Source organism: Nematolebias whitei, chromosome 23 (assembly GCF_014905685.2).
Source record: "Nematolebias whitei isolate Nwh7 chromosome 23, NemWhi1, whole genome shotgun sequence".
In the NCBI taxonomy this organism is placed as follows: domain Eukaryota; kingdom Metazoa; phylum Chordata; class Actinopteri; order Cyprinodontiformes; family Rivulidae; genus Nematolebias; species Nematolebias whitei.
Window position 1 is genome coordinate 22,410,384 of NC_056520.1, and position 10,740 is coordinate 22,421,123.

The 10,740-nt window shown below is 41.9% G+C and overlaps 1 protein-coding gene across 1 annotated transcript in view; it reads right to left on the bottom strand.

The window, feature by feature from the left end:
• LOC119429099 (protein unc-80 homolog) overlaps positions 1 to 10,740 on the bottom strand; it is a gene marked incomplete in the record, with an annotated part of 116,990 nt that overhangs the window by 99,696 nt on the left and 6,554 nt on the right. Inside the window, 4 exon segments of the mRNA XM_037696817.1 lie at positions 606 to 822; positions 902 to 1,036; positions 2,669 to 2,942; positions 10,271 to 10,413. Coding sequence (XP_037552745.1) covers positions 606 to 822; positions 902 to 1,036; positions 2,669 to 2,942; positions 10,271 to 10,413 — 769 coding nt within the window.

Here is a 10,740-nt window from a genome sequence, read left to right on the forward strand (position 1 = left end):
ATATATATATATATATGAAAAACTAATAATGTTCTTCAAGAATGCAATGACGTTCTGGTGACTCTTATCCATATACTGGAGCCTCGACTTTTACTCCAGTATAACTTACATTGTCAACAAGTAGTCAGGATAATTGATAAGAACTCATTTAACATTTCATCCTAATGGTATTTCACTTCTATTTGCCATAATTTAAACTTCTACCAGAGTCAAACCCACGTATATGGAAAGCTGTAAAGAAAAACTCAGACATTCCTTGGAAATACACTTCATAAAAAGACTAAATACCAGAAAGAGGAGACCATCTGAGCAGCAAGGTTCAGTGGATTTAGAGATACCAGTTTGGTAAAATGAGCAGAGGGTTCATGAAAACAATGCTTTATAAAGTCACTGGATAGAAATAACACAAAATGCTTGTTTCGCCTTGAGCAAACTCTAATCACACTTCTCAGTGAGAGCTCATCAGAAACACTGAGGATAATGAACTGACCTAATTCACTCCCTCACAGCCACGTTCCAACAGACTCCTCTGACTCAGACTGTAACTTGAGGCCAAGCAACACTTCCACGCCTGCTTTTCTTAGTAGAAATGTCACGCCGCCTACCCATGATGGTGGCCTGCCAGCCGCCGCGATCTAATGCCCGTCGCTCGTCTCCGAGGCCCGAGAAGCTCCCAAAGGAGAAGGTGCTGCGGGTGGGCGAGACGTCCAGGTGGTCCTCGTGCAGCAGGAAAGGCACCCCCATGCGACGCTGACGCTTCTTTCCCGTGTGATGAAAGGGGATGGAGCCTTTCCTCTCCCGGTCCTCACGTCGGTTCTTAAACTGAAACAGGAACAGGAAAACATCGTCCAAGCTGACATCGGTACAACGCTTTAGCTTTTTTTACCATGAAGACACCAACCTTCTTGAAGATGTTCATGCCCAGGTCAGAGGAGAGGTCGGGGACCGCCTGGCGACGCAAGTTAGTTAGAGACACCTTTGCAAATGTTTCCGTGCTCAGAGACTTTCCCTCTTCGTTGCACTTCAAGCTCATGTCCTGCAGAACACAGCAGAGGGCACAATCGACCCAATAACACATGAGCATGGACGTCCTGAAGGACACTAAACAACTTCCTAAAGACAAACAGACAACTAAATAAATACTTTCTTCTTCCTCTTTCGGCTGTTCCCTTCTTTAGGAGTCGCCACAGTGAACTAACTTGTCTTCAAAATTGTTTTAACACCGGATGCCCTTCCTGACTCAACCACAGACCACCGAGCTACCACAGCCCTCTGTGTGGAGCAGAGAGTTGCTATCTAGGGTGCCCGGGGGAGCAGATGGTGGTGTTGCTCAATGGCTCAGACTGGAACAAATAAGGGTGGAGGCAGGTGTGGGTGTTTCACCGTTCCCATCCACATTTTGATGTTTTCTGTCAAGGGGGTTGCAACTGCGACCTTCCAATCACAGGCTTGCCTTCTGTAACCTCTGCACCACCCTCCTCCAATAAACCAACTAAATAAATACATTTGTTTTAATTAGAATGAAATGAAAAATCATATTAGCTAATTAGCTCCTAGTCCTTCAATCAGTTCTTCAAGCCTGTATTTCACTGGGCTGTGAACGTTGGTGACAAAGTTTTCAGTTTCCAAAACGTTCCAAAACGTTTGCAGGGGTTCAGCAGGGCACTGTTCTTGTGTCACTAGAGTTTTACGCAAGCTCAAAACATTTGTAAGACAAATTCCTCTTGAAATAATGCCAAGTGTGCTCCAGTGTTTCCCTTAGATCAGTTCCCTTGATGGGGCGCTTGTCTCAATTGGGTTTGAGGACATGACAGAGTTACATCCGTGTTGCCTGCCTGCTAGCTTAGCGCTATGTTGCTGTCGTTTTTTTATCGACAACCAGGGGTGTGTCATATCTGTGTTGCCCACCCATTAGCTTGGTGCTACGTTGTTGCTGGTAATTGTTGATGGGGTAAGTGGTACATTAGTAGCATTTTTGCCAACACATATGTATTGTGTCCTGTGCTACATCATTACTAACAGTTGTCAACCATGGGGAAAGAGTTCGCTTGTATAATGGTGATGGAAATTTGCGAGCAAATGGGCAAACACTGAGCTCAGAGGGTTTGTGACTAGCATGCCACGCAGCCACGTTTTGCACTGCCAATGTTTTAAATAGAAAATTATTTTGTCGCTTATGTCTAACCAAATTGTACACTTGTCAAACCACTTTTTGTTTCTACCCTGGAAGCCACCCCTTTATCATTTAATGAAGTTGAGCAGATTTGGACTATTTTTAACCTTTGATATGTATCCTCTGAGTGTTTTTAGACCCAGTCAGGCTTTAGACTCAGATGTTTCCTGTCTGCCATGCAGGTGTCAAGCTTCAGCTCCACCACTCTAAAATTGCTGAAACTAAAATGACAAGGCAGTGTTTCCCTTACCAGCAAGTCTCCAACAGTCAAAGCCCAGCAAAATTAAAACGGTTTGAGTCCTCATGAGAGTTTGAGTCCCGGTCTTAAACATTCTTAAATTTACTTCCCGTATAGAGCGGTGTCTTTTTTTGTTGATGTGCGACCTCCAGGAAAACTTTGGCCCAAATTTGGATAGACACGTATGCACCTGTGTCGTTTAGTTTTTTGTCTGTAACTCAGAGTTTTGCAAATGAAGTTAAACCCCTTCCTGTTACCTGAGTCTTGTGTGTGTTGACCAGCGAGGGGGTTGCAGCCACCATGGAGCTGCTGCGTGGACGCGGCAAAGGGGGAATCAGAGGTTCTGGGTTGCGTTCAGGTCTCTCCTCCAGGATCTGCCTCAGACGCTGCAGGTAGTACATCAGGGCCCAGTGCACGCCCTCCTCCGTCCAGTGCGGCTGCAGCAGGCAACGCAGCACCGCCACGTCGAAGTACGTGGCGTAGCGCGCTCGCTGGGCCAGAGACACCGGCAGACCGGCAGGGGCTGATATCCTGGAACAGAGGCGTATTCATGGGTTTCACTGACTGGACCAGACAGAAAAGTCTGTGGACATTTCATCCTGAGATCCGTCCTTACTTTAACAAGATACAAAACATTCTGTTCAGACTGATTATTCAAGGCTTAAGATTCTTTATTGCCATTCGCATCACATGTGGTACATGAGGTGTGTAGTGAACTAAGCCTCAGGTCAAAACCTGACCCTGAGGAGCTTCATGGGACAGGAACTGTTATTTCATTGATTTGAATCCAGAAATACAAATTAAGCTCATCCAGAGACTTTCTAATTGTATCCTGCACTAATCAATTGAAAGAACACTCTCTTTTATATTGTCATTACTATTTTTACAAATGTCTTGATAATCAAAAGGTGTTTAGTTCAAATCATTTTAAATGTTGAAGTGAACTACTCATTTTAAATCAACTGTGAAACAGTATTAATGATTTTTTAATCCTCATTCAAAGTAGAAATCAAGTTAATGTCTGTTACAAAGTAATTATGCATTTTTTGATCTTCTGTCTGAAATGAGAAGGAGTGATGTCGGTCAAAAGTCGGAGACAGTCGCAAACAAGTTTATTGGAATGAACTGTCATGTTTTTAAACCTATCAGACAGAAATAAGAAACTGGTGGCACCTGTTTCCTCCCACTTCGCCAAAACATTTCTCTGTCTGCTCCAAAACATTTCTCTGTCTGTTCTAAAACATCTCCGCTGTTTTTCTGACTTGTAGTAACCTCTTACGTCACTAAAACCACACCCCTGTTGGTTCTTTCAACCAATCAGGACTTCTCAAATGAACCGGAAACAGAACTCTTTGAATGTCGACACTTCCTAGTTCCAGTCAGTTCTGAGACATGAACCGGAGTTCTGAGAGCAGAACCGAACAGAAAAGTTCTGAGACATGAACCAGAACTCTGGGAGATGATCCAGAGTTCGGAGTTCTACACTTGAACCAAAGTTCTGGGAGAGAACAGAAGTTCTGAGTTCCTCTGAGTCTTCTCAGAGTCCCGTTAAGTTCTTCTGGTACTGATGAAGTTCGGCTGGAGTTCCTGTAGGAGCCACGATGCCTCGCTGTGACTCCACCCGGTGAAAACTTCATAACTTCTGAGGAGGTTTGTTCTGTGGAACTAGTTCTCACGACTTCTGCCGAGTCGCAGCCGCCCTGAGGAGACGCTGAAAGGTAGCGTACCAGGGACCTCTTGACCGCCGCGGATTCATCCTCCGCCAAAGGTAAAGAGTCGCCATGAGCTTCACTACCAGTGTACCGCAGGCGAACTGCGCTTCAAAGGAGCGTGTTGTTCTGGTCTACAGACATACATCCTCATCCATCTTTTTCCTCTCCATTTAAACTCCTTCATTTCCCATCTTTAAAACTCTTCTATCTTGCCAGTAATTAATCCAGATATTTTCAGAAATGTCTGTTGTATTTTAGTTACAAGTGAGAAATCATGGCCGTATGATTTCTCATTGTAAAACTCATTAATTAAGCTGTGTTATTGCCTTCAATGAGAATAATCAAGTGTACAATGTTGATGTTAAACTTTGATTCTGTTAATAAATGACCACATTCATTTTGATGGGTCAAAGAAAATTAACGTCTCATGTCACTGGTTTTTAGACCATCTCCCACACAGTATCTCTGTCACATATCTGTCAAGTAGCTCGAAAAAGAGAGAACCCGTCATTAAATATTGATTGTAGTGGAGCTCCTACGCTAACTAACCCTACATCACTACAGGTGGAACGAGATTGTGTAATCAAGGTCCCAGTTACACCAAAAATATAGCAAAAATATAAAGTATAAAAAGAAACAGAATACAAGTGTCTAAGATATATGCCAGTGTTTCCCTTAGATAACTTGCCATGGCGGGGCGCTCATCTCGTCCATGATTTTTGTTGAAGGGGCGTGGGGGACGGACGGACAGAGACACGTCCTGAGCTGTGCAGCGCATTATTTATACAGACAGTTTTTTTTTTTTTTTGGGGGGGTTCAGCATAAGGGTTCAGCATGAGGGAAGAGGCTGCCTTTAGCTTTTTGGCTAGCGCACCTGTATTGCGAGCCGCTTGTTTAGCGTTACATCAGTGCCGACAGGTGGTCAGGGTGGGGGTTCGGTAGACGGGGTGTTCGGTTCTGTTGATGGGGTGGGATGCCCCGCTTGTATAATGGTAGGGGAAACACTGTACGCTAAACACTAATAGTGTAAAATAATATGGTATATTAAACAGCAGCCCAAACATGAGCCTGTAGTGAGTAGACGGATATGAATATAATAACTTAAAGGCAAGAGATCAGCAGCATGGATAATCAGCAGCACAGATAAGGTAGACTGACGTAAAAACATGAAGTTTCTTTGCCTTTTACAGGTGAAGTCCACAAATTATTTGATTAGGGGGGAAATGATGAGCTATCTGGGATCAAAAATCTTGAAAATAACTATTTTCTAAATGCATAAGAGGAAACAATGTTCCTCCAAGACAGATTAGAATATCGTAATAATTACTGAACAATTCCTTCCGTCACACGTCGTTAACAACAAAACAAAGCAAATTGGACAAAACAAAAAATAGTTTTAATTCAACTCTGCCACTTTTGACCAAAACTCTCGAGATAACTTTGACATTGCTCCAGTTTGACTGGTTCATTACTTCATTGTTCATTGTTGCCTTCTTGTCTTTTTGCATTTATGTTTCGTACCATCATGAAAGGAATGATGGTGTAGTATGCCAGGTATGTCTTTTAGCAAAATATCTCGTGACCCACTGGACGGTTCGTAATGAAACTCCCAGGAAAAAAAAAACACTGGACGAACACTAACAACTAATTAAGGTTTGGAGTCACTCTGCTTCAAGATGGCTGCCACACAGGGCTTCATTTGTAAACCAATTGATGTCAGAAAGCAAATAGTGGGTGGGCCGGTGTACGTGCAAAGGCGGGTGCGGGCGGTCTGGGGGTACTCTCCCAGAAAATTAAAGTAGACGCGATTTCCTGCATTTTGGTGTATTTTAACAGGTTGTTAAGCATCTACGTTTACCTACATTTATAAACACTCCACTTCTGTCAAGCACCCGCCCCCTTACTTGACAGTTCAGAGCCCGACACTGTCCCTGCTCAGGTTGTCCAAAAACTCCAACCTCCTGCCCGTGTATGACCGCCTGGTTAGCTTGGCATTCACCCCAACCACTCTTTTAGGGGTGGAGATATTTTTAAGTGTAGAACTAGAAATGCTACTTGAAGAGGCAGCTCGTAAGTGGCTGTTGTGTTTAAAATGAGTGTTTATGTAATTATTTTCAGTTTACATATCCAATATAGGTTTTATACGTTCAAGGCAGTATTATTTGTTCACAACTTTAGCATTACCGTAATAAGCCTGAGAGTTACCTGATCCAAACAAACAGTTACCGGAACACACCCTGTCAAAATAAGAGAGTTTCCGGATCCTGTTCTTGCAGGATCCGGATCAAATTAAGCCCTGCTGCCTCAGTGAACTGACAGCAAACACCAAAATGGCTATAGAGCAGTCTTTTTTGCAGAAACTAATCTATTTACTGTAGTCCCTCATTTATCTCAGGGGATCCGTACCCTGAAGCCCCGCGATAAGTGAAAAACCACTAAGTAGGGATAGTAGTATATAGTAAGTAATAGTTATATATATATATATATATATATATATATATATATATATATATATATATATATATATATATATATATTTATTTATTTATTTATTTATTTATATGTAATGGCATTTTAAGCCCTTCCCACACTCTTGCAATATTCTAAACAATGTTTCTAAACTCTAAATGCTCCAAAAGAGCACAGCATGTCATGATTTCAGCTCCCTGCCTCCTCTGCTCTTTGTCACCTGCAAGTGCCCTTGGCCACGTCCACTTCTTCGTTTTGCATGGTTAACAGCTGATCAGCTGCGGCAGGAAGTTTATCCTGCAGTGTGAGCTGCACAAATGTGCAGCAGGTGCTAAATAATTCAAAACTATTTATTTTAAATAAAACTTTCATGCCAATCGTGTGTCATGTCCAATCTTATTTTGAAAAACCGTGATAGAGCGAGTCCGCGATAAACGAACCGTGAAGTAGCGAGGGACTACTGTACATGTAAGTTGGTGTGGTAAATGGACCGTACTTATATAGCACCGTTCTATCTTATCAAAATACTCAAAGCGCTTTACAGCACGATCTGTGCCCTCATTTCCCTCCACACACACATTCATACAGCACTCTACTAGATCTCTGCAACGACTAATCAGTACTTTATCACATTCATACACTGATGGGACACACATCAGAGGCAGTGAGGGGTTCTGTGTCTTGGCCCAGGAACACTTCAACATGTGACTATGGTGAATCGAACCCCCGACTCTCCCATTGGAGGATGGCTGCTCTAATCACTCAGCCACAGCTTCCCCTGTGTTAGTAGCTGAGAGTCATTCTACTGGTTTGTGCTTAAAACTTTGACTTCCAAAGCAGTTGGTGTTAAACTTAACAGAACAGATCTCAGATGCTCCAAGACAAATATTTTTCAGTGCCATCATGTCCCAGTTTCTCCTGTTTTATCAGCCCACTCTCGCCACAATGATTGATTAATAATGCATCAAAGGAGGGTAAACAAGGGCAGAGCCCCCCTTCAGCATCATCGGGACACAGGGAGCCTTAACCTACGTGAGTCCACTATAAATAAGCTCCACTGAAGGTCAGAGCTTGGCGTGCTGCAGCGCAGAGAGAGCACTCTGTGAGGAAACATATTGAAACCATGAGTGGGGGGTCAGTGATGGAGTAAAGCGTTTCATCTTGCCTCGGCTGTGATGAACCGAGCGGGGCTGTCGATAGCTACATGAATCGGTCATAGTGGGGGGGGGGGGCAGCGGAGAGAGAGAGGGGGAGGCTGGATCGTGTTCCTCTGCCTACTGCTGTTGTGTCACGTTGCCAAGGAGACCAAGTGACGACAGCCACTCCGGGACATCTGAGAGGCAGCGGCCGACTGCACGCAGGAGGAGACGGAGAGAGATGCAGCAGCCGGTGGTTGCCAAGGAAACTGCCTCAGCATCAGCAGTGCTCAGAGGTGTGCGGATTGCGGCGCCACGGGATGAGCGAGCTGCATTAATCACCTCATGTCGGAAAAGATCGGAACCGGGCAGGGGCAGGGGAGCGGAGTAAAAATACCCTTTCAAATGGAAAAAACCAAAACGCATCTTTGTGATCATGTTAAAGAGAAATCTGCTGTCTGCTCGTCAGCTGTGGTCCAAACCCTCCTGCTGCCCTTGGGTCAAATGATCCACAAAGCTTCAGTTTTAAGACTGAGGCCTCAAGGGCAGAAGGAGGGTTAAAGCGAGCCACGTTTTACTCTGGGCTCCCCTCAATCCCACAGTTTAAAATGGACTAAAGAAAACAGATCATCTGTGTGAGCTGCAGAAAGGATAAACCTTTTCTCTTTATGGATTAGCATGCGACGTGCAGCAGATAAGAGGCGGGGTTTACGCTCGCTTTGATTCTCCACCGGATGCTGGATGTCAAAATGTTTCTGTCAAGATCAGCTGAGATGAGAAATACATTTTCTTCCAACACACTAAAGCTCGAGACCCAGAAATATTTGTTGGTAGATTGGAAGGATTCAGTTCAAAATACATCTGAACACCTTTAATGTGTGACAGAGCAAAATTATTTGAAAACAAGAGAAATTGAATTTCCTGTGAAAATGCAGTGTTACCGCTTATTGCTGAAGAATTTGCTGAAAAACAGCTGAAATTAGCTAAAAAAAAAAAAACATGCTGAAATGTAGCTGAAATGAAAGAACAAGCCTAAATTAGTGGAAGAAAACAGAAAGAACAAATATTTACTGCATGATATTTAAATAAACAGAAATTACTACAAAAATAAGAAAATTAGCTAAAAAAGGCTGAAATTAGCAAAAAAAAAAAAAGGCTGAAAAGTGGCTGAAAAGGCAAAAAGAAGATTGAATTACAAGAAGTAAGTGAAGAGAGCATAATTTTGCTGAATTAGGCTGAAAAAAGTTGAAATGAGTGCAAAAAATGTGGAATTAGCTGAATTTTTTTAAATTAGTATAAAAAAGCTAAATAATAGCTGAAATAACCAAAACAAGTTGAAAGGAGCATAATGAGCTAAAATTAGCAGAAATAATTCAGTTAGACTAAAAGTAGCAGAAATTAGCACAAAAAACTTTAATTTAACTGAAAACAACTGAAATTAGCTAAAAAATGCTAAAAAGGGTAGCTGAAAAGGTAGAACAAGCTTAAATTAGCAGAAGAAAGAATATGTTTGCACAATTAGGCTTAACGAAGCAGAAATAAGCACAAAAAATTGAACTTAGAAAAAAACTGAAACTAGCAACAAAAATCAGCTGAAAAGTAGCTAATAAAAGCAGAAAGAAACTGAAATTACTGGAAGCAAGGGAAGAGCGAATATATTTTTGCTGAATTAGACTGACAAAAATTAAACGAGTATAAAAAATGTGGAATTGGCCAAAAAAGCTAAAATTAGCATAAAAAACAGCTAAGTAGTAGCTTAAATAGCAGAAAATGCTGAAACTTGCATAAATACGCTGAAAGGAGCAGAAAGAAATTAGAAGCCCAAAAATATAGTTAGCAGAAAGAATCTAAAAGGAGCACAAAACAGCTGAAAAAAAACCCAGTTGCAATTAGCTGAAAGTAGCTGAAAAATGTTAAATTTGCAGAAGGAAGCTAAAAGGAGCTGAACCAGAACAAAATGTAAAAGGAGCAGTAAAAGGTTGTAAACAGATCTAAAGATGTGAAGGGTGTAAAATGAGCTCAGTTCATTTTCTATGAAAAAAATGGCAGTAAAGGCTAAATATTTCAAAAAGCTAAAGTTGCATCAATAGCAAAAGTCATGGCAGGATTGTCCTGAAAGAGCTGAACGTTTTAATATACGAGTTGTTGAAATAGCGCAAAAAATTGTGGAACAAGAAAGATGCTGAAAAACGTACGGAAGAAAAATGGATCACAATATTAATTTATTTTACAAAGATGTGCTAAAATGGTTAGGAAAAGATTTATTGGTAAGCTGAAAGAAACTACAGTAATTATCCTTGCATTGTAGTACCTGGGGGATTGTGGTGCAACAGTGATACAAGAGCTGGTGACAGCTGAGAAGTCTGGACCAGTTAAATCCAGTCTAGCTATCATTTGGTCATCAGACATTAAGCCTTAAGGACCTGAGAGAAGAAGTATGTCGTGGTAGAATAGAGTAATGGCTTTTAGTTAATTTATTACAAAGTCTGGCAGAAAATCATAAGAAATCCTGATGCTTTTCAAATTAAATTACACTCCTCACTTTTTCTTGGAAGGGCTTTTGGCAGGTGGGGGTTGTTGGGACGTGCCACCTTTATCGATGGAGTTGCCACGACGACAGCTTTGCTCTGCAGCGGCAGGAGAGGAGGAACCTGATTGGGCAGCTTCACAGACCACCTGGAAGCCCTTTGGGTTGGAGATGGACAGATATGAGAGGAGGCAGACATAAACTTCTGTTGATTAAAGACTCTGGTTTCTGTCCACACCACAGATGACCTCGCGGTGGGGGAAAACAAACAAACAAACAAAAAAAAAAACACTGCTGCTCCAACAAATCAACACAGGAAGCAAAATCAGATTGAAAAAAAAAAAAAAAAACTTCTCTGTCGAAAACACTAAATGTAGCAACACAGAATCTAAAACTAGCAAAGATGTAACTTTTATTAGCAAAGCAGATGCTAAAATGAGCAAAACTGTAGCTATAATTAGCAAAACAAATGATGAAACTGGCAA